This window comes from Passer montanus, unplaced genomic scaffold (assembly GCF_014805655.1).
Source record: "Passer montanus isolate IOZ18808 unplaced genomic scaffold, ASM1480565v1 scaffold103, whole genome shotgun sequence".
Lineage (NCBI taxonomy): Eukaryota > Metazoa > Chordata > Aves > Passeriformes > Passeridae > Passer > Passer montanus.
Genome location: NW_024356838.1, coordinates 939648 through 963921, shown reverse-complemented (window position 1 = coordinate 963921; position 24274 = coordinate 939648). Strand labels below are relative to the sequence as shown.

General features: G+C 37.7%; 2 protein-coding genes across 5 annotated transcripts in view; one reads left to right on the top strand and one right to left on the bottom strand.

Annotated features, from left to right (window-relative positions):
* The window catches only part of PLPPR4 (phospholipid phosphatase related 4), a 29578-nt gene extending 5336 nt beyond the window's left edge, over positions 1-24242 (bottom strand). Inside the window, exons 1-6 of the mRNA XM_039718306.1 lie at positions 24131-24242; positions 12005-12190; positions 7749-7878; positions 5882-6077; positions 2671-2728; positions 1190-1363 (exon numbers count right to left, since the gene is read on the bottom strand). Coding sequence (XP_039574240.1) covers positions 1190-1363; positions 2671-2728; positions 5882-6077; positions 7749-7878; positions 12005-12190; positions 24131-24208 — 822 coding nt within the window. The 5' untranslated portion in view covers positions 24209-24242. The remainder of the gene's footprint in view (positions 1-1189; positions 1364-2670; positions 2729-5881; positions 6078-7748; positions 7879-12004; positions 12191-24130) is intronic.
* Positions 1-24274, top strand: part of PLPPR5 (phospholipid phosphatase related 5) — a 196277-nt gene that overhangs the window by 78696 nt on the left and 93307 nt on the right. For 2 of the 4 annotated variants that reach the window (XM_039718436.1, XM_039718466.1), the window contains 2 exons: positions 2131-2310; positions 18949-20159. The gene's annotated coding sequence lies outside the window, so the exon portion shown is untranslated. Of the gene's footprint in view, positions 1-1378; positions 2311-18948; positions 20160-24274 lie in introns of those variants that run through there. The other 2 variants (XM_039718446.1, XM_039718456.1) reach the window with 2 other exon arrangements.

Below are 24274 nucleotides of genomic sequence, written 5' to 3'. Positions count from 1 at the left end.
TCTAAAACATTTTCCTAATCAGAAGACTCACTGTAAAAGGCTGTCATTTTAAAAAGACTCCACTGAGAGTGTTCTGTGAGGGGCTCAAATATCTGACTAAATCATTTGAGTTACTCATTCTTTACACTCCTTTCAGAATTATTTGTCATCCTCCTCTTGGTGTGTAGTTTTGAGGGCAGTGTAGTTTTTGCGCTGAGTATCCAGGAAAACATACTCTCTGCTGTATGATGTCACACAACAGTATATGAAGACCTAACAAAGTATACTTGGTTGTGCATTTCAAACTGGGGACAGCAGCTCCATTTAGATAGATCTACAACAGAGAATCATTTGAAATAATATTCTCAACAGAGTGCCTTTCTGCTCACAGTGCAATCATAGAAGCTGAATTTAGTAGCTCATGGGATTTCTGTTATTATCCTGAGTGCTGTTTCTTCAGCCACTCTGAAAACCATTTTTCCCTGGACACCTTTGCAGACCATCTGCAGGTACATCAGGTTATGTTATCACAGAAAAAAGGGGGTCAGGAAATAAACTTATTTTAGCATTATAGTAAAATTCATTATTGAATTCTTGGGGGTAAAACCATCCCACTGCCTGTTAAGACTCTTCTGTTCACCTGCCTACACTCAAGCAGTGGTGTCAGCAGAAGCTCTGATTGCTCCCAGGCACCTGTGCTACTCTCTGAGCAGCCAGGGCAGCAAATTCCTGCTGGAGACATACTGAGAGCAGCAAGTAAAAGCAAGTGCTTGATGAGCTTCCTACTGGCAGATATGACCTACATGCTTCCTTACAGAACCCTTTCAAGGTGCTCCATCTCTTTTGACACACAAAGCATAGGAATAACCTGATTTAACCATCCTTTTTCCCTTGCATGGTTTCCCTAAGAACTCCAAAGAATGACAAGTGTATAATATATTGCCTTTAATTTCCTGCAGATTCAGCAATTCACTCAGATTAGTTGCTCATACTAATTCAGTAATTTTTTGAGATCATAAAGCAGACACTGTCAGTATCAAGTCAGGTCAGCAACAAATACCAATTAATCAAATATTTTTCTTGTGTTATGCTTTTAAGTGTGGATTAGAAAAGATTAATATTTTTAAGTATTTAATAAAGTACACAAAGCTAGAAGCATTTCTGTATACAATGCCAGACAATTCCACTTAACCATGACTATTATATTTACCAAATAGAGAGCAATTCCTCCTCCTATAAGAAAGCCACAGTAAACATCAACCGGATGATTCTTGTACTGGGTGATACGAGTCAGACCACATATAATTCCACAGATGATAAAGGCAAAGACCAAGAGTGGTTTTAGAAGCTTTGAGGAGTCTGTTAATGTAGAATTGAAGTACATCTTAAAAAAGAAAGAAATAAAGAAGCGGTTGAAGAAATTTAAATATACCTAAGAGGATTTTAATGTCTCATGTTCAGTGTTTCTTTTATATACAGATCACTAGCACACAGAAATATTACAAGTAATCCTTTTAATTTTACTTTACCGCCCTGTTAAAATTTGTTCACATTCTGCAGAAAGATCTGAAATCACAAGGAATGGATTTCCAGAACACAGGCAGTGTTTCTAATTGACATCAATTAGGATAAGTATTTTATGCCTCAATACTGTTCCAAATCAGCACCTAAATGTTCTATAAATGTGACTAAGGAGCCACCACTTGTGAAACACAGAAGCCAGATGTCATGCCAGATGCACGCAATAACCTGTTCCAAGAAAAGCTGCCACCAGATGCTTTAGAGAGCCATTTCTCAACTGAGGGCCATAATATCACGGAGGTTACAAAAATTAAGTGGAGGTGGTTCATCAGTGTTGTTCCAAATTCTGGCCTTTCTCTGGGCAGAATAAATACTGGCAAGCTCCCAGTACATGCACAGTACTATTATCCAATGTCATTAACTGGTCTTTACTGTTGTTTTCCTCTAATTTTTACAGTGCAAGTGATGGAATTACTTTTTAAACTTCAAGTAAGTTGTCTATAGTACAAACATTGTGGGCCATACTGAAGAACTGTTACTGCTCAGAAGTGCAAAATCATCTGTGATTGCTGCAGCATGTCCCACGATTCTCTGCTACTGACTGATGGGTTTTATTCACTTGCTTTGCAGTAACACCTTGAAGGCCTCTGGGAGTGATTGTGCCATTTCATCCATGCTGCAAATCTCTGGAGGTGAAATCAAACTACATCACATCAATGTATGGCCCTTAATGCCTCAAGTTTAAAAGCAGCAAATCAAGTGAAGACAGCAACAAAGAAAAGGCAGCATACATAACAGTTAATTTGACTGGTAAGTTAAAATATCACTCTGTAAGACAGATAAACACTGCATTTTATATGAAGATAATATGAGGCATCAAACATACTTTAACATAACAATTTGTTTTTGCTTCTTAACAAAGAATATGAAGCAGTTGAACCTTTTCCTTATTCTTTAATAGCTACAATAAAACTAGCTTTATTAGTAGTTTTATTTTACTTTCAGATTATTAGGATAAAAACATCCATCCATCCATCCATCCATCCATCCATCCATCCATCCATCCATCCATCCATGATATCGAGACAACACATAATTTTACAATATACAGGAAATTACTTTCTGACTTTTGTCTTGTATAAATGAAACTGAGCAGAGTTGTTTACTCACCGAAATGTACACTGCTGCAAAGGCTGCCAGGGTGGCATGTTGAGAAGGGAATGACTTTCTGCCAAGGAAGGACACTCAAATTATACTTCTCAGTTCAAATGCACAGTGCTAGTGCTCATTGAAAAAAAACACTGGGTGGTACAGCTATCTTATACTTCCTAAGCAATATGTGATCTATTGGTAACATTTGTCATTGGGTGACATTTTTCTCAGAGAGAGGCAAACTACATCTTTATTTGCTATGTCTATAGGTTTATTTAAAAAAAATTCAGCACTTTACATCATGACAGAAGCTAATGGAGCACAGCAACATAGGGAGGATATTCTAAGAATTACTGGGCCCCTTCTTGATGGCCAGAGAAAGAGAATAAATGAAAACATGTCCAAACTCTGAGACAGTAGGCAATATCAGGTCTGCACTTGAAGGGCCTTCTGCTCCCATTGAAACTCTGGAGACTTGAATGACCATTTCAATTCTCTAAAAACAACTAAAGAAAAGCGATATGAATGCAAAGGAGGTTTTTACATGGTAGAGAGAGAAAAAATCTGGGTTTGAATTCAGTAATTCCTGCTGTGCTGTGGACATCTAGATCACAGAAGCCCTAAAAAAAGTCTATGACCTCTGAGCTCTAGGAATGAGTCAGATACAATGAGGATTTCTCTCTTTACAATGGCATAGATATGTGACATGCTGCATGTCTTGGTGAAGAAGAGTATGTTTACCTTTCAGTCACAACAGCAGCTTTCACCTGAGAAAGCTCAGCTTGGGATAAATACTTCATATAATTTGGCTTCACAGATGGGTTTTGCCATCCTAACGGGGCTCCATGTACAGTCAATTTCCTAGCAACACCTGAGTGAGCTAGTTTAAAATAGCAGAGACTGAAACACAGTTCTTTAGCTCAGACAGACATTTGTTCTGCAAAGCAGCAGAGTCTGCTTTCTAAACTTCTTTCCTATGCATTTTGCCTTGTGTGTTCTACATAATTAATTGGCAATTAAAAATGTGCATGTAGTTCAGTATGAATGCCACTCTGCTGACCTCAATTTGAGCCTATGCCTCTAGCAGGTTCATGATTCTGGCCAAGATGAAATCTGCATGGCTCCATTTGCATTTCTAAAAACAGATCTAAATTCTTCTTCATCTTATTTTATTTTTAACCTCCCTGAACAAATCTTTCACAAATAGTATTCCTGCAGAACAAGCTCAGGTTTGAGGGCTGGGGAATAAAGACATCAAAAAAAATTAGGGTAAATGTTTATAATAGCCAATCAACTCCTTTACCCTTTGCAGGCTTTAATGAAACATAAATCTGTTTAGAGTCTCTGTGGAGCTAATATGTATACTTGAGTCCTATGAACTTTTCTAGCACTTAACCTTAATTTGATGGCATTTTAATAGCATATAAGGTGTGTCACAATGGCACAGTCAATTTTATCTTTATTCTCTTTTCTATTCACATGCTTTCAGGGCAAACACAGACTAAATGCACTCTCAGTACTTTCTAATGGTGTCATTGCTTTTGTTCCTCTATTTGTTATCTTTTAATCTCAAATGAATATAACTCCAGCTAAAAATATGTAGCCTTTTTGTATGGCTCTGTATTGAAAAGGTGAACAAAGGTCTCAAAGAAAACATGTCCCGAACTCAAATGACAGTATATCACTCTAAATCTGCATGCATGAGGATGTGCAGAGGGGGAACAACAATGAGTCCTACTGAGGGAGAGAGTCACACTGAGTCAGAGCATCAGAGATGACAGAGGACAGAGACCTCACTAGAGAGTTGAACAAAAGTGACTGAAAAGGCTCAATTATCTTCCTCTGAAGATAATAGAGGAAAAGATGGACAATAGGAACCACTGGATATTTGGGGATGTTGCAGAAAAATTATTTGATGTAACCAGTTGGATAATTATGTGCTCCTCCCTATGCTTTCATACAGGAGTCCAGAGGCAAATTTCTGGAGCCAAAGTTTCTGGGAAGTACAAATCAAAAATGAAGGGCATTAGCAAACTCAGAACAAGTTCCTTCCAAACTGTAATTATTGAAGTCAAATTAACCTCCTGTACTGTAGAAGTTATACCATAGTTTCTATATAACTTCTAAGTTATTCCATAGTTTCTATAGGAAGTAGCAAGTGCTACTGAAGAACCAGTAGCAAGTGCTGCTTGCAGTGGTAAAGTTGAGACTGGCATAAGGAAATAGCAACATAAAAAAGGAAAAATGCAACAAAATTGAATTCAGGAGAAATTGTGGGTGGTGCCAGAATATTATAGAGAGACAAATATATCCTCTATGATGGGAATAACTTCGAGATATCAAGATATGGTTGTTTTTCTAGGGAAACAGAAACACCCAAAACCTGATTGCTTAGTCTTAATATGTTACAACTAATTTCACTGTTTTTTTAGAAGAGGTGGTATTTAAACTTAAGAATGATTGGTGATTTTGGAATGGCTACAGGCAGTCAATTCAAAGCAGTAGACATCATATTTGAGATAATGAAATGAATGAGATGTAATTGTGAAAATTTTTCTGCCTGCTCCTATGTAATCATGTCCTGATTTCCCTGGGACACCATGCAGTTGCAAGACACTGCTTGCAAGCATCAGGCTTCACGGCAATATCCCAATAAGAGCAAATGTTTATGGGGAAACATATGAAAAACCACTTAGAAATACCATGCAAGAAAAGACAGGTTTGGGACACACAGATTTGTACTATTGTTGTATTTCCTCTAAAAAAATATTTTTCCAATGCTGTTTATATAAAAAAAATTAATTAGAGAAACAGAAAACAAACTTGTCCAACAACTCCCAAACACCCAAGCTGTAATGTATGTTATACAGAGGTCTCAGACCAAGCACTTGGGAGACTTCTTCCCCTGCCTGTTACAGGGAACTTTGTTCCTACACTACTTCCAAAAGCAGTAAAGCTATACATAGTGACAATTGTATAGGAAACTGCCTCCTTTGAGGGGGCAGAACAGCTGCTAATGACTGTGCTTTGGAACCTGACAGGGTCTTCCAAAGCCCACTGCTAGACTAATACCTTTATGGAGAAAATTGAACATCACTAAAAAGACATTTATGCATTCACCTTTAACTCATTCAGACTTTAACTAGGAAAAAAAAATCCTGAAACTGAAACAGAAAATAAACAATAAAATGAATACTTTAAAATGTACACAATGAAGAATAGAACCAACCTTCCAGCGTTGATAATATTGAGATCAGCTCCTGAGCAAATATCCTCCACAACATATGAATTCTCTGAGCAAGATACGTTTAAGGATGTATAGTTAGGCTTGCAAACAGTCAGGAAATATGGGGCCTGATATCCTGTTGATAGCTGTATAATATCAGTAACAAGAGCAGTTGCACAAAGACCAAATACATGAACACCTAGGAAAGAAATCAAGAGCTTGTTATATTATATGCATTAATTAGATTGATTAATTGTGCAAAGTACATTCAACAGAGCTCTGATGGCTTTTGTTATTGGACTTGAGAGGCTTTAAATGCAGAATAAGATAATTTAAATGCAGAACAAAACTTTATTGCAAAGTTGAATTCTTTAATATAAAAATTAGGATAGTTTATGCTTATTTTCTTCCTGTTGATACTTAAAATTTTGTTTTAATGTCTTGATGTCCTCTAACATCTTTTCATCAAGAGAGCTACAAGGGAGTTGCTTCAGTTTGAAAAGAATTTTTCTGAATTGACTAAAGAGTATCCAACTATTTGAGGAGAGCATATGTGCTTATCCAGTCCTCGGAGTTTCTCACTGGAAGACAGGTTTTTAGGAGTATGGACAACAGTCCATTAGATCATTGCTCTGAAGATCTGTTCTCTTTTTGCTACCACAGAATCACCAGCTGATAACTTTGGCTACTTTCACACCTCTGATGTTTCATGAGTATTGTGTCCTTGTTTGTCACTAATCCAAATATTTAAGTCTATTTCATAAGGGATCAATGCGTCAGACTGATTAATAATGCCAAATTCACAAGACAATTGAAGTAACGCATTTGCTTTACTGGACATTTTCAACTGCTCTTCTCCTAAAGATTTATCTATAATTCCCTACTTTTATTCACAGAAATAAATTTTTCATCCTAAAATTGAAAGAATGTTAAAGCCATTAAAATATGAAAAAACCTTCAAATTCAGAGTGGGAATTTGGGATGAAATGAATGTGTCTTTGTTTCCTCGGTGATACCAAACAGGAGAAGTGGATGTGGGGTATGTTTACAGTCCTCCTGGCTCATGGTGTAATCCACAAAGCCTTTGCTGCTCTTATGAAGCTTTACTGATCACAGAATGCATAACCTGACTTGTCACTACCTCTCTGTTTGCCAGATTACCAAAACCCAGAGAATAGTTGTCTACCAGGTTTTCAGTCTGCTGTCCTGCAGGTTGTCTTTGCCTAGGCAACCTTCTCTAATGAAAGATTTCTGAAACACAGTAAACCTTTTCTTTAGCCACTCATTGGGAGAGGAAATTAACTGTAAGAAGGGGATCAAAGTCCAGTTGCCTTTCAAAGTAGAGTTTTTCATAAATGACAATTAAAACAAAGTAAAATGAAAGAATTTGACATGTTCCTCTATCATTTAAGTTGCCAGATTCTAGCCCTTTTTGAGAGGCAGATAAACACATTCCAGAAAAAGAATGTCAAACCTACTGAGAGTTTCTGACAAGTTTTCACTGTCATGCTGAATACTTTGACAGGTGGGATGAATCCTTATGATGCACTGAAGACAGGCAGGGGAAGCTATACACTGAAATCATTAAAAAGCAGCCAGCTCAAGGTGGGCAGAGAAGGAAAAAAAAAATTACTCTTTTAGAAACACTGACAACAGTAGAGGAGAGGAAAGGGGAAATGGAAAGTGTAGATGGTGCATTACTGAGTATGGGGCTGCTGTTGCAGTCTGTTTCTTATGTTTTCTAGCAGAAGATCTATGCTAGTGACAACTCTGCACTGTTCTGAAAGGCTGTTTCAGAGAAGCAAACCTGCATGGTGAAAACTGAATGTATGTGGAAAGTTTTTTTTTGGGAGTAACAATTGAAACCCACCAACAAATCTGACAGCTCTTCTAAGAAAAGAATTGAAGTTGCATCCTCCTGCATTAATATTGGCCTCTGTTCCAATCCCATTTCTTCTTTTGGACAGGCAACAGTAGAGAATTCCTTCTCCTATCATTATCTGCAATGACAAAGGAGCCATTAAATGGAATGTAGCACTTACTCAGAAGATCCTGATTGAATTTAACAGGCTGTAATATAAGTGTAACACAACCAATGTCATCCACTGACATGCACTCAACTTTAAAAGATTTATATCAATAAGTAAACATAAAGTAATGCAACTTAGCCTGAATGAGGGCAGACAAGAAGATGGCCCTGAAATTACATGCAAATGGCATAGAGTATATAGTGCTCAGGCCTTGATCTACAGCTGAAACTTGGTGCTTCTACAATAAAAAAGCAGTAATTATAAAATATTGCCTCTAAAATAATCCAGAGCCACTGCAATATCTTAGTTCTCCTGAAGTGGTTTTAGCATTCAGTCTTGGCCACAGGCCAAACAATCCTGAGCACCTTCTAATTATGTGACAGCCTGTTCTTCTGTATTTGTTTGATTTGGTTTGGGTTTTAACCTGATCCACAGCAGCAGAAAAAGTTCTGTCCTTATGGTCCCTCACAGCGCACCAAGCAAAACAGATTGTGACCAAAACCCTAAACAAAGGTTTATAAAAGGAAGAACGTAAAAAAAAAATTATGTCACTTTCTGGAAAATCCAGACACATTTATACATTTGCACTCTCAGATTTTATTGTTTTCCTTGTTCAGTAGTGCAGCCATTTTGAATTCTGTACAGGATTTGTACAGAGTTCAGAGTAAGGGTTGAATTGAAATGTTGCAATTAATGAGGCAGTTCTCACCAGCAAAAGCAGAGTCATTTTCCTATCCACAGCTGCATTGAATACTAATGCATGCTATGCACAAAGCTTATAATGCAACAAATTATACTGAATCTGCTGCAATTACATGTGGTATTTGTCTATAGTAACACCTCCATCTGAGGAAAAGGCAGGTAAAGTGGAAAAGCTTAGTCTAACTCTTTATTAACTAAAGTTTTAATAAATTGAAATTTCTTGATCAGGAAGATCAAAGTTGTAAAGGTTCTCTTACGACATGGAAAAGCCAGTGGTAAAGATTATTTAAGAAATTCTAATTAGCTGAGAAATATGGCCACTATTATCTGTCTATATTTGATCAGTTTATTGTTGAAGATTCACAGAGAAACCAGTAGTATTCCAAACTTAAAACTCAGAAAAACTCTAATAATTTTTAGCCAAGTTCTAGGGAATGTACAGGGAAAACACCAAACAGATGGATTAGCTTGTGTGATAGAGCAGAAAACAACAAGGCCTATGTCAAGGAAAATTCAGAGGCTGGTATTTCCACAGAAAAAAATACTCCCAGAGTAGAACGGGCAATAGGAGTGAAACTGCCAGCAGTGAATTTCTCTCCTTGAGAATTGATTTCCCAAATCAATGTGATCTGATGTCCTAGTGATCTCTGTTGGAAAGGACATTGTTACCTTGAAGCAGGTTTTTAGTCAGTGGCTGGTAAGAGTTTGAATCTTCACTGATACGATTGATACCATTTGTCTAACATTTCTGAATTAGTAACTAGAGAGAAAATCTATCAGAGGATCAGATTCAGAGTTCTGTGAAGCAAATTGAAATCATGCTGCAATTCAGGCGTATGTATGTTCTAGACATAAAATATCAGATTCAGAGTTCTTTGAAGCAAATTGAAATCATGCTGCAATTCAGGTGTATCTGTGTTCTAGACATAAAATATCTTGGTAATTTCTTCAAGTCCAGGTGTTCTACACTCAAGTCTCCTGCAGTTTTTGAATACATACACAAAATTTAATCTATGCCACAAACTATGAGACATATGTCAATAATACAGGTAGTTCTTTTTTATAACCCTTCAGGGCTGCACAATCTATGCCACAAGCTATGAGACATATGTCAATAATACAGGTAGTTGGGTTTTTTAATAACCCTTCAGGGCTACAGAACAGACCTGTTTAAATGCATTTGTTACTTACTAATAATGAGAAAAAAACCCAAAGAGAAAAACCAAAACACAAAGCACCAAAGCCAAACTGATCCTTGTGTAATAATGGCTTGGGAAAACAACTCATAAAATGTTTGTCTTGATGACCTCCTGCCTTATACTGCAGTAAGTCCCTGAAGTGTGGACAGAGGCCAGGATATGCAACATTACTGGAGGTCCTCAATTCCTCACAAAGCTCATGCTTTCTTTTCTATCTTTTACAGATTTTATAAGGTGTGTAATCAATTGAAATGTTTATGACAACTAACTTACAAAATGCTCAACTCTACAATGTGACCATGGCACAATTGTAATCTATTTACACTGAGCTACATTAGCCTATTTTTCTAAAGAAAAAGGGAAGGATTGGACAGAAATGTCCCCTAGTTCCTTAATTCCAGAGTGGTATCGAATAATAAGGAGTCAATGCCTTCAGAGCAACAGAAGGAAGTTGTGTATTTTGCACTGTCACTGCCCAGCCTCTAACCAACAGAGGCATCACATTCATGCTCACATCAATACAAATGAACTACATCTTCCCAAGGCTTGCAGCTTTTAGCTAATTGTACTTTGAAGCTTTGGGATTTACTTTCATTATCAAACTTTCTTTTTTTATAGGCATGCTCAAGTATGGGTTTGAGTTCCTCACATGGCATGCTTCTGATTAATTTCTGTACTGCTGGTAGAATGATTCAAGCAAGAATAACATTTCCTATAGCAAAATTCCATGCAATGGTGAAAGAATTGAGTTATAATCAAAGCCCCTAACAAATAATATATCATGAAAAATGCATCTTCTATCCTGATTTAAGGTGTTTGATATTACCTAGGCTTAACAGAAACTCTCTCAAGTAAAAGCCAGGTTTTCCCACCTACTGTGGCCCAAGTAAGCCTAGATAGATTTCTTATGTAAGTGTCTCAGGAAAGTCCAGCTTGTTCTCAGCAGAAACACTTAAGAAACACAGCCAAATCCCAATACTAATGGTTTGCTTTTATCACAGTATTTGGTGTTTGCAGCAATCATTTGTACCAGAATCACTTAGAGTCTTAGCTCCCAGTTCCTAAATGTACAATTTTTAGCCTGCTGGTTGTGCAAAATCCTTCAAAAATGGTTTCTAAAGCAACGGAAATTAAATGCAGTAAGAACTGTTCAGTTAGGAAAAAAAAAAAAGACAAAGAAAAAACATTTTGGAAAGCAAAGCGAGAACAGCACTTGATAATTTTTATACAGGCATCACATTTTATAGATTTTGTAACTGTAAATTGGATAGTGTCATAAAAAGAATTAACTGATTGAAGTTAAGGAAATTAAGAGAAGCTAGAAGCAGAGTTATATTTGCAGCTGGCCTTTGAGAAGTGCCTAACTGAGATGCATAGTCATTGCTGTCAGGGGGGAGAAGAGATCGTTCAAAAGGTTGATCATGTTTTTTAGGTGCATAGAATCACCCACTCAAGGTGAATTTCTGTCTCCACTTGCCAGACAGGAGTGGTGTGAGAATTAGCTCCTATCTGAACCAGTAAAATCAGACAAAATGAATTGTCTTATATATATATAAAAGACAATTTCTACTTTTCTGTAAAATACTGACCCAGCTGCTCATTCTGACAGGATACTTCTGTTCTGTTGAAATCATCTCTTCCCTTTGGGTGAATGATTAAACCAGCCCACTTTTGCCTGCTCTTAATGACTAACTTATCATTTAGAGGTGTTTCAGTGCTTTTTTAGGAAATGTAATTGAGTTGACTGACAAGATTGATATACCTTCTCTCTGAATAAATCTAGTTCTAACAAAAGTGGCAAGTTCAGGACTGTGAAAGACTTGCATTAAAAAAAAATCTTGCATTTCTGATGATTTTTGATGCATCAGAGAGTATGGAGATGCCCTGTCTGTAAAAGTTCAAATATTTGTACAGCGTAACAGAATGATTCAAGCTATTCTCATCCAACTGTAGATGCTGTTTCTTAACATTAAACCCCACCATCAAGACAGTGAGAGTAGATGAAGTGCCACAGGGAATGTTATAAGGAGTGTATCTCCTTTTGTTACAGAAGAATGAAACATGAATTTAAAATCCTAAGGAAACTAACCTGCATGACACTACAGCTTAACTGATACCAAAGGAGCTATTTTCTTTAAGCCAACTGAAACTCTGTTCAAAATCTTTATTAAGTGACATTAGCACTTCAAACTTACCGTAATTGATGGTCCAGCAAAAACCAGACTAAGCAACATCAAGAAGGGAACAGACTCTTGTGTAGGTTCAATGTATGGCATACTCAGACTCTTGTCATAGCAATTAAATCCAGAGTGAACTGGCTTGAAGACATCAGTAAGTTCAAGAAAATAGAGGCTAACAACAGAAGATGCCAATATGGGCAACTAGAAGAGAAGAAAACAACAAATTACTGTTTGGAAATGGAGTAGCAATGCTTTTGCAAAGATGACATAGTCTGTTAACAAATCCCTTTGATGTTTGTTGTTTATATCTCACTGCTCCTTATCATGCCTCTTTTACTATCTCTAAATAATTAATTCTCTGGAGACATGGTACTGTTCAGTTGATATCAATAACCCTCTGTCTACCAAGCTAGTCAAAACACCCATCCCAATCTTTAGCACATATAATTTAGCCTTTTCATCTGTGAATCATTACTAGAATAACTTTGATTTAATTTCTTTTTTTTTAAGGAAAGTATCAGGACTGCAGTCTCCCATGTGGGGCCCCAGTACTCTGCTGTTCATCAATCACCCTTTTTGGTCCTTTAGCAACTCTCTGTCATATATAATAGTCTTTACATCAAAGCCATTTTGCATGAAGTTTCAAAGTGATGGTTAATGAAAACCAGTATCCAGTCCTTCTTAGAATCTAAATATGTGATAATGCACATCCATTTTACAATTCTACCAAAAAAGCAATTAAACTTGGCGAGACTCAGTCTGTTTAGAGCCTTGATGACTATCGTTCATAATTCTTTTATCATCTAGCTGTGAGCATTACAGAAATAAGAGCAGGCATCTAGGAAGTTTGCTTCAGTAAATAGTGCAGATATGTATATATATGTATAACCCAAACACATCCATATTTGCACTCACATACTATACCATACATACATATCATGTACAGCATATAACATACACAATATATAATACATATTATGTGAATATATAATATATAACTATATATAATCTGACAGAAATATGTATATATCTATGGAATAATCACGTAGACTGTCACTAAATTAAGTTCTGTTTCTTGCCCATCACAGGAAGAAGTTCAGTTCTTTAGCAGGATGCATTATATAATACATATTTTTATATTAATTATAATATAATATAATATAATATAATATAATATAATATAATATAATATAATATAATATAATATAATATAATATAATATAATATAATATAATATAATATAATATAATATAATATAATATAATATAATATAATATAATATAATATAATATAATATAATATAATATAATATAATATAATATAATATAATATAATATAATATAATATAATATAATATAATATAATATAATATAATATAATATAATATAATATAATATAATATAATATAATATAATATAATATAATCCTCTCTTTGTGCTGAATGCAGCCTGATTGACCACAATGCAAGCATGCATGATTTGTCACCATGGGCTAGACTGCTTGCAGTTATTACATAGATGTGCAGGATGAATTAGGGCTTCCCTGAACTCTTCATACTCTGGGAATAATTTAGATTGTTGTGGAACTGGGTGCTCTTCTCTGAACATCTGCCTTCACAGAGACCCTGCTGATTGGGATAAGGGGCCTCTGGACCCAAAGGCTGCCACAGTGTACCCTGCCCTGGTGTGCAGGGAGCTTGCACTAACTCTGTCCTGCTCTTGCTAGGACATTGAAATTCTGCACAGCATTTGAGCTCTCAACTTCCCTTCTGCACCACATTTAACTCTTGAAACATTTGCAATGTCATTTATTAATAACTATTTGAAAGTCATACTTAATGACTTAGTCAGGGTCCATGTCCCATTGGACAAAGCACCTTACAACAGGACACAAACTTGTTCCAGTGGGCTAAATGGACAAAACAAGCAGATGCCTGTTGTCCCTTCTTTTGAGAAATGATGCCCTTTTATCAAGACATCCCCAAAGGTTAATTTCCCAGAACGGAAACACAGAGCAGGCCCACACTCATGAAACACCTTGCATTCAGAGTTTCATCTTCAGTATTTTCCATTTCTCCAATATCAGGAAGGGAAAGTATCTCCTTGAGCAATAGTTTATGCATTAGCCACAAGGCAAACTCTACTTGGATCACAGTATTTTTAGGCAGGCAACTGTTTTAAATGGCAGTATTCAACTATCAAAAATAGGCAATATTTGAAGTGGTATTTTATTGTGGAACACTAAAATAAAAGGTAGTGAATAACTTTTTCTTTAAATTACTGTATGTAAGCTGTGACTGTTATTAATTTAAAAATCAAGGAATTTAAGGAATTGCATTTTACTGTCTTATGACTTCAGTACAGGACTCCCATATTATTTCTGACTCTAATTATCTGTTCTGCTAAAGAAAAGATATAATTCTAAAGGATTATGAACCTCTAACATAACTGCTTACAATACTAATGATTAAGTCTGTAGTCAATTTGCTATATACAGTATGTCATATCCCAAAGAACATTTTTCTTCCCATATTTTTAAAAATACAAATAAAAATATGTCTTCTACAAGTCTAACATTTATAAAAAAGAAAAGGGTAATGTTTCTAAAGTCTTCTAAACAGTATAACTGACTCTTTAATATATGAATATGTATGGAGTGTTCTGCTTAAGGCAGCAGCATTTCTGTAATTATAGACTTCGGCGCCCAACACCTTGAAAATGTCAAATATAATTAGGTGGTAGAATGTGTATTGTTTTAATTACAAAATGGAATAGGAATTTTCCTGTGCCTAATTAGAATAATAAAACCTCCAATGTCAATTCTTGACTAATCCTGACTAATAAGTCTTTATACTCTTACTTCCTTGGATGGATAATGGAGAAAGATCCCTGTTTAGCTTTTAATTCAGACCTGTAAATTTAAAGTTTAACCCAAATGGTCAAATCCTGTTCAGCTTAGAGCCTTAAAGTCAGAAGGATAATCAGCATAGCTACTGAAAAAGTTTGATTTGTGATCTATTTATTTTTTAAAAAGAGATTTTTTTTTATCTTTTCCCACCTTACTATTTTCTTAAACTGTAAGTTAAAAGCCTTCAGTAAACCACAGAACTTTTTTATTAATAATAATTAACACTATTAATATTTTAAAAGCTTTTTACTGTATTGAGTGAGGAATAGCCCAAGCATCAGAAAATACGTTATCTGTTCCTAAGAGTTCAACAAGGATGCAAATACCCAGAGATGTTGTAAGAAGACTTCCTGTGTTATATAGTGCAGGACAAACCAAAGCAGCATTCAGCAGCACAACAACTTCTCTGACCAGATGGGGCATGTAACAAATCTTTCTTCTGGCCAAGAGCCACAGGACAGCTATCACAATGACAGATCACAGAAGTCTGAATGAAGAGTAGAGGGTCAAGGCTTAGTAGGGAAGTACTATTGGAGTGGATACAACCTGGGAATCCCTGGCTTCTCTAAAATTGTACACTGCTAGTTTTATATTTTACTCTCATATTTGTCAGCACGCAACTAAGCAAAAAGTCCCTATTTATCTTCAGGAAAATAATTATCTTAAAATTCATGGGCTTCGTGAGAATTCAGCTGTGGAATGTCACGTACTCAGATGTCTGAACCCGTTTTGTAGGTTGCAGTTATGTGACTTGCTTTGCTAAATTGTGCTGTCTGGGTGTTCTTTATTACCATGAGCTCATACCCAGATCCCATGGTGATGTTGCCTGTATAAAAGGTAGGCAGAAAAGAGAGAAGCAGCATGGATGTAGCTTTCAGAGGAAGTTAAGACATGATTTGCCAGATGCAGACTGAAGATGGTATGATAGGCCAGGTGTCGAAATAAAGGGTTATGGGATGCCTGATACCCTCTTTGGATATTTTGTATTTTGTAAATAATTTTTAGACTTGGATGGCCAGGAACTTCTCAGATTCTAAAGTTGTTCTGCAACCCTTCCTGAGTGGAGCTGCCTCTGGATGTTTCTCTTGTTTACTGGGAACTGGGTATCTTTGTAAGCAATCAAGTAAATAAACAGGATTGCCTCAAAGAGACAATAAATGAATGCCACTGGTTTCCCAGCATGAAAAAAACATCAGCCAAGTCTTTCAGAGAAGGATGGTCTAATTAATAACTATGTTTAGTTCCCATGACAAGGCTGTGCATTGTGGAAGACTCTATTAAATTTATCATAAATGTCGATCCTTGTGCCAAGGAATTCATGGTCTAAATGACAAGGCGCAACAGATGGATGAGACAAGAAAGAGGGCTGTAGTGGGTTGGAGGAGACAAGGTGTTCCTGAGCCAACTACTGACAGCAACTGCAGCTTTCAGCCGCCCTGGCTGCTGTCCTGTGGTACCTTGCTGCAAGATTCACAACGGACAGGAGCAGAGAATGGAAAGAGGATAGGTTTCTCTTATCCTGACCGCGGTGAATCCTGAGCTCATTATCATTACTGTGATTGAGCACCTTCCAGAACAGGCCACTATTAAGAAATGGCATCAGCCAAATTCTGCCATTTTCTCATTTTTGAGAACCCATGACTCTGAAGAGAGAGCACTGAACATGGCATGCCTATAGAGCAGGGGACTAGCTTGACAGAAAAGTGAGATTTTTCAATTTATTTTTATGTTCTAAACTTAATTCTTAAATGTTGCAGGCTTATAAAAGAAGGCATTCTGTCTTTTCAGAAATTTAAGGCTTCCATCTGTATAAAGGCTTTTTTGCTTTTCTGCCTGAACTCGAGTTTCTGCTGCTCCTTGTCCCTTTTCTGGATGCAAGATTCATCTGGCCCAAAGCTAGAAGGAATTAGTCTTTTCTCTAAACTACTTGTACCTTACCATTGTTTAACTTTTGTGGAAATTGTGTACAGATACATGATAAAATGGTCTTTCTTCGCCTAGATTTAATGCTATTTGATTTCATTTCAACTTAAAAGTTGAATTTCAAATCCCAGATGTCTTTGAAATCTATTATAATTACCATTTTGGAAAATTAAGTTATATGTATTTCCAGGATTGGTTTTAGAATTTAACTTAATTTTTTTGTGACTGCCAGTTACAGTCTAGCTTTGGAAATACAACAGCTATCTTCATGTAACTCTTCAAATTATCCTTATCTTTTACCAAATCTTGAAAGAAAGGTCTCAGTATGTGTAAGACCTAAAACAGAGCTGATATGCCAATGATACAATTTCTTTTTATTTCAGAAATCTCAGTCATGCTGAATGCACAGTCACCCTAAAAGTGCTTTTTCCTTTTTCCTTTTTTATAAATAAATGTGAAGCAGCAATTATACAGGGAGAAACCAACAAAGTAAAGATTGTTTAACAAAAATATTTTTGGGGAGAAGTAATCTATATATATATTTTACAAATTTTCCATATTATATATTTTTATATATATATTCTATTAAATATATGTGTTTAAAGTAAGTTTTCAGGCAGAAATTTAAAACACAAAACCACCAGCAATGCATTTCTTTTCAGTGTGACTTCAAACATAATTGATGACTCCTTATCTTAATTATTATTGTTTGATTACATCAATTATAATTACAATAATTTAATAATTGTTATAATAAATTAATAATTATATACACTGAGATTTAGGGTATTACATGTACTGTTGATTACAAAATGTATGCTTTTGCTGCACTGTTATGGTAAATCAAGAACAGCAGTACTTCAACAAAAGGCTGGTATTTTCAGGTCTGTGTCACCAAATTTCAGCCAGAAGTTTATTCAAAAACTCCATGTCTAAGGGACAAAGCTGCCAGTCCCTACACAATGCTACAATTTATTGTACTCTCTAAATGCTGATTTACATACATACAAAAAAACAATTAATCCTGTAGGTGCCAGCCCTTCTCCAGTGGCTTCCTCCCATGCTGTTTAGCCGCTTCTGAACTCCCTACAAATGGAATTTTGAAGTGACAGGACCATCAGATGAGATACCACATTTGTAATAGCTCAGTTCCTAGGCATGTTAAGGTTCCACAGTATGCTGGTTTTTATTAACTTTGGCTCCAGAGTAATAGATTTTTATAAGGAAGATCACAGATGGTAGGATTATAAATTTTTGGATGAGGTAGTAATTTAAAAAATTGTATCTCCATTAATTTCTACCATATTCAGGCCTTTTTTTACTACTGGAAGTATTCGGTCAAGAGGATGTTGCTGGACTGAAAAGGCAGCAGGGCCTTCTTTCACTGAGAACTACTCAAACTCTACACTTGCCAAGCATATAGGCAAAACCAGAAGGGACATCTAGCTTGTGGCATTTGCATTTGTTTCCCAAAGACAGCGGCAGCACAGGTGTGACACCTCCCTTTTCATCCCCCTTTTATGGTCATCTCCTGCTCAGTCTGGTATTGTTTAGGCTGTACAGCTCTTCTATAAGCACAGAAGTGACACGGAGGATGCGACATCGATGACTTGGCCAATGAGTTATACAGCTGCTCTGAATGCATAGCAGCCTCCTCAGGTCTCAGATAGCCCTCTAATATTTTGGGGATATTGGTCTGTAATGCAGCCTTATAAACACATGTGACATCTGTCTTCTGAGAGTTAGACACGTGACTAGGTCAGCTCAATGGGCAGAGAGCTAAGTGTATTTCTCCTTCTCCTCCTCTCACACATAGTTAACTCTTTTGAGAGAAAAATACATATTTGGAAAATATTATGCTTCTTTGACAGTAGCAATGGGATAATTTCATCTTCTGCTATTGGGGATCTTTGTTGGGTGCAGCCCCCAGTTAATTTAAGTATAAAAGGAAACCAAGCTAGAGAGAAATATGACTACACCGTACCTCCAAGGCACAGCATTACAGTTTAATTCTTACATTAGTTCCAAACATCCTATTTTTAGGAAGAAAGATTTATTCCTCCAGCCTATTCCCTCTCATTCTAATCACTTCACTCCACTGATTTTTTTTTTTTTAATGTCTTTTGCAGTCACACCTATACACGACTTGCAGGTCATTGTAATTTAAATATTGTGGGTCGTGCATGGCTGAACAGCTGAAAAGCATTCCAGATGTGACTAAGAAGTGCTACTGAGTTCCAAATGATGTTTCAAGCTCAGCTCTCTCAGCGTATGTTAGAAACAAAAGGAAGTAAAGCTCTGTAACTGAGACACAGTGGCCATTCTCTACATGCACCTATTTCAGTGGGGTCTCATGACCCCCTGAGCTCTGCAGCCTGGAGTTCCACAATGATAACAGATCTTTGCACTTTCTGCTGGTGAGAATTCCAACTCCTTTGGGGAACAAGGAAAATAAGTGGCCTTCTACCACTGGAAGAAATGTTTCCAAACTGACTAAGGCCTGGCTGAGCTCTGGAAAATGTAGCAAAAGAAGCTGTATCCATATGCATTCATAACACAGCATCCAGAAGACAACATAAGGAAGAAAATTTAACTGCACAAGGGACAGTGTCCCTTATATCCAATTATGTCCTTATATCCAATATCTCCAATTTTAGTCCCTGGAAGTTACACAACCAGCAGATGAAGGCTGTGCTACAGCAACACAATTTAGCTGGAGAATAAATGCATCAAGTTATGCAGATTGACAACACCTTGACCTTTTGCATTTCCACATATTAGGCACTGGATGAAGCAGTAATACCACTGAAGTCAAACGCAAAATTTATGCAACTTCCATGAGGACAGGATTTAAACCAGGAGCTTTTGAAATGGGAGAGCATGAGTAAAGACAGTCTATGTCCTTCACTGAGAGAAATCCGTCTATCCTGACTCCAAAGTGTGACCACTCTGCCAGGAATGGAAACTACGTAGCTCTGGAAGATTTCAGATTGATATTAAAATTCAAGACATCAACATTTTTTTTCTCTAAGTGAACGCAATAATTATGTACTTTGAATGTGCTGAAAACAAAGTCAGTTAACAAAACCCAAAACTTAATCCAGGACTACTAATTTTCAAGATCTCCCAGAGGTATGTAGAAGACTTTTTACCATGAAAAGTAATTCCCACTAGGCCAGAGTGACTATGAATTTTCATGGAAAGCTTTGTCATTCTCAGCTATGCAAATGAAATTCAGATAACCCATAGAGTCAGTCTACAGAACCCTAAAATGCTTTAAGAACAGTTAAGAATAAAAGAGGCCTAACTGCCTGACGGTGATGATTACCATGCCCTTCAGGTAAGTGTGCATAAGGCAATCTAAAATTATTCAGCTCTCAGGAGTGTGTGCTAATCAGAGGTTCTGCTAAGCAGAACTATTACCAGTCCTTTAAAATAACCTCTAAAACATTCCTACAAAACATAGGATAAGTCATCAAGTTACTTTATTTTATGAATCATGAAACTGGAAAACATGTAATTGAAAGTGTGTTTATTTGCCTCTAATGCTTTTAGAGAATGATCCATCCACATTATTCTGAAGCTGTCTCTTAATTTTCTTTCCATTTCCCTGTCTTTCAAAGCTCTACCCTCATTCTCCTTTTGCTTTTCCCATGTAAACGAAGAATAGCTCTTATGATCTTAAGAGGAGCATGTTAGTTTTATGTTTTAACTCTTTTGTTGCAAACACCTGCTGATTTGAATTATCCATCAGTTCACAGAATATGAATTGGAAGGGACACAAGGATCACTAAAGTCCAGCTCCTGGCACTGCACAGGACTATCCCCTAGAGTCACACCATGTTGACACTGTTGTCCAAACAGTGCACTCTGTCAGGCTGGTGCTGTGACCAATTCCCTGGGGAGCCTGTTCCAGTGTTCAGCCTCTCTCTGGGTGAAGAATCTTTGTGTTATATCCAACGTAAACCTCCCTTGACACAATTTCCTGTCATTCACTTGGGTCCTGTTGCTTGTCATCAGAGAGGAGAGATTTGTACCTGCCCCTCATCTTTTCCCGTGTGAGTAGACAGCTGTGAGGTCCCATCTCAGTCTCCTTTTCTCCAGGGCAGCTGGCCTGTCTACATTCTGTGTAATCATATTTTTATCTAAGCCTGATAGTCACTGCCACTATACACAATTGTTTACCGGAGTTAATCTCATTCATAACACATTCTTAAGGATCTTAACAGTTGAAACCCCTTAGTGTCAGAACTGTGTTTGTGTGTTGCTGTTTCTAAGTTCTGCATGCCTGCATTATAGTGGTTGTTACATGTATTATTTCACTCATTTCACTCTTTAAAATATATTTCATTTCTATAACATGAATATGTCTCTTTCCTGCCATGTTGAAAAAAAAAATTAAGTATCTTTCAAGTCAACATTTTTTTCCAATTCTATGCTTTTGTCTAGCATTCAAGAGGAAAACAAAAAAAAAGCATATTTTTAGAAATTTATTTTCTAAACAATGTGGTTTTCCGTGGGCCTCGACCTCCTAAATAGGTCTTGCTGGAAAGTGGATGTCAGCAAGCCCTACTTTTCTTGTTCAAAAGTGGAAACTTAATGGGCTATGGAGTTTTTTGTTGCAATTCAGAATGGGAAGGCACTGTCTTCTATGAACAGGAGAGGGAAAATAGAAGTGGATGAGTGCCAAAAGAAAAAAAACATAAAAGAATCGACAGCATTCAAAGGCAAGAAGGCAAGAGGTTGAAAGCCTGTTTCTTACCACCTATTTATTAAAGCTTTAAAATTCAGAAAGCCTTATTTAAAGTAGGTAAGTTTGGGGTCTAAGTAGTTGGCTGTTGCCGGATTGCATTAGGACCTTACCTCCTGCTTACAAAGGAAATCCTCGTTACATGGTAATGCCCGTCAACCACACTGGGTGACTCCTCTATCCCTTACACTTGCAAACTTCTCATTGCAATTAAATGATCTCTGAATAAATCCCTCTTTACGGAGTACAACTCAATCTGGTTCTGTTTGAGCCAATCACAACAGAAGATTTTAAGTCATGTCCTTTCCCTGATGCTGCTGAAGTGCTGGCAATTTGCTGTGCTCCAAAGCTCAGAAAGGCATTCTCGTTAGTCTGATTAGAATCGGTGCGCATGCGTCAAACGCGGAGTGGGCGTTCACAGGGAACACAAGCTACATGCTCCTTTCAAGTATCACATGAATTGTTGTTACCCTTTCACCCAAGTGATTTCAGTCCTCAACTGAAAAGTGGGAAATGGTTTCAAATCCTCATGCTATGTAATGGAACAGGGCTGATAACTCACCAAAAAGTTTCCTAATCAATGTTTAGGTTTGGGTGTATTTCAGTCAGTTTTTTCTCTTGATGTTGCTTTTGCTTTTCAGTTCAAGAAGGGCGTGAGTCTGCAGTTCAGTAATTAGAAATTACTCCTGGTGGGGAAGGGCTCACATAGGCTGACTGCTCCTGTGACTGAATAACATGGAAGTCTTAAAAGTTCATTAGGAGACCTTGCTGTTAATTGAGGGCTTTGACTGCCTCAGAGCAATTGTTTGTTGAAAAGATCTCTACCTGTTTTTAAATGAAGCTTGGAATGACTTGCTGCGGGACCTAACAGTCTAGACCTGAGTGGAGAACCTGCCTGCCTCATGTGGGAGCTGTAAGCAGAGCTCAGCGTGGGTTCTTTGCTGCTCACAGAATCCTTCAGCTTATTCCTTGTAACAGCTGCAGGGAGCTTCTAGGGAAAGTATATGGATGCAATCAGTATTACATAAGGCAACTCTTAAGAGCAGCAGGCACACACTTTGTCCTGTTGCTCTGCATTTCATCTCATCTTGCTGCAGGCCAAAGCACAGCACAAGTTCTGTTGTGTCTTGCAGGACCTCTACATCATTTCCAGCATTAGAGTCCTGCTCAGGCTGAGGTACAGCAACCTCCCTTCCTGTCTGGATTCCCAAAGCAGCCAAGAGAGCACAGAGTGAAGAAGGCCCTTACCTTTTCTTAGGGGCTTCTCCAAATGTGACCTCTGCTTCCTGTGCAAAGCTAATATAAGGTACATGGCACAGCAAGGGCTTTTCTGAGCAGGCCTAATCACATTGATAGGATGAGCTCAATGCTTCCATATAACCAGTCTCTGTTAAGCTTTCCAGTTGGTGCTTAGCAAGTTCCACTTGTTAAGTGGAACTTGTTAAGTTCCAGCTTAGTGTTAGCTGCTGACCATATCCAGGTGCTTACAGAACAGAAACATCCCACTGTTACCTAAAATTCCTTCTGAACCCAACCCCCTTTTACCTTCTAGAGAACCTCCAAAGCCCTTCAAGTGCCTCTGAGAGAAAACATATTTTATGTTTCACCCTATGTTTATATTTTAGTATTTTTATATATTAAGTATTATATATACTTTATGCTTTTGAGTGCCAGGTTTAGTTAGCTTACACCATATTTTACCATTAAGTTCTTAACATTATTTTCACAATCTGTTTCCTACCTAAGTTAGGTACCTGAAAGTGCCACAGGCTCTCTTCCCTGTGAGAAGGGTCACATGATAGGCTTCCCTCAACCCATAAAACATTTGTACCTTCCTCTTTCTGCTGTGCCATTAAACAAATCCACATCACAACTGTTTCTTTAAGCTTAAACTGTGTCTACTCATGATCTTCCAGAAGTACCTAAGTGACTGTACTTTCCAGGGAGGCTAAGTGCCTCCAAGTGACACACCAAGCAGCCAGTGTCTCTGCAACTCCACCTGCTACCAGCTGAGCAGCCATGGCAGGTTTTGCCCTAGAAGATGTGCCGAGAACCTCATCCTGTTTTCCAAACAGACATTTTTAGCTCCGATAAAGGAAACACATACTTCAGGGCTCAGCAAAAATACATCAGTGATTACCTATTTGAGAGCATTTCTATTTTTCTAAGCATTCCCTTATGATTTTTATTCTATCAAAGCAATGCGAGCGGCGTTTGCCTGGAAGCCAGCCCTTCTTGAAACATGTCTTCCTCCCGAGAGGTTCCTGTGCCATAGTCCGATTTATTAGAGGCACCCTTTCATGTTCTGAGTAATTCTTAGAAATAATTCCTGCTCCAAAAGGCTCGAAAGAGGACATTAATTTATAGCTCCTTACAGGGAGCTTCGATGCTGATTTCGGCGAGACAGAGCATCACGTAAGGGTTTTGCATCAGACGGTGCGGAGGGAGCACGGAGCCGAGCTCGCTCCCCGCGGGCGCACCGCGCTCCCCGCGATCGGCTCCGCGCCGCTGCCCGCGCCCGCCGCCAGCCCCGGCCAGCCCGCTCGGCTAGCGGCACTCACCTCCACGAAGTAGAAGCAGGGCAGGAGGGTGACGCTGTCCTTGGTCACTTTGCCCTTCTGCCGCTCCTTCGCGGACATGCTGGCGGGGCTGCGGGCGGCGGCCAAGAGCCGGCTCGGCGGGCGGGGGTCCCGGCCAGCTTAACT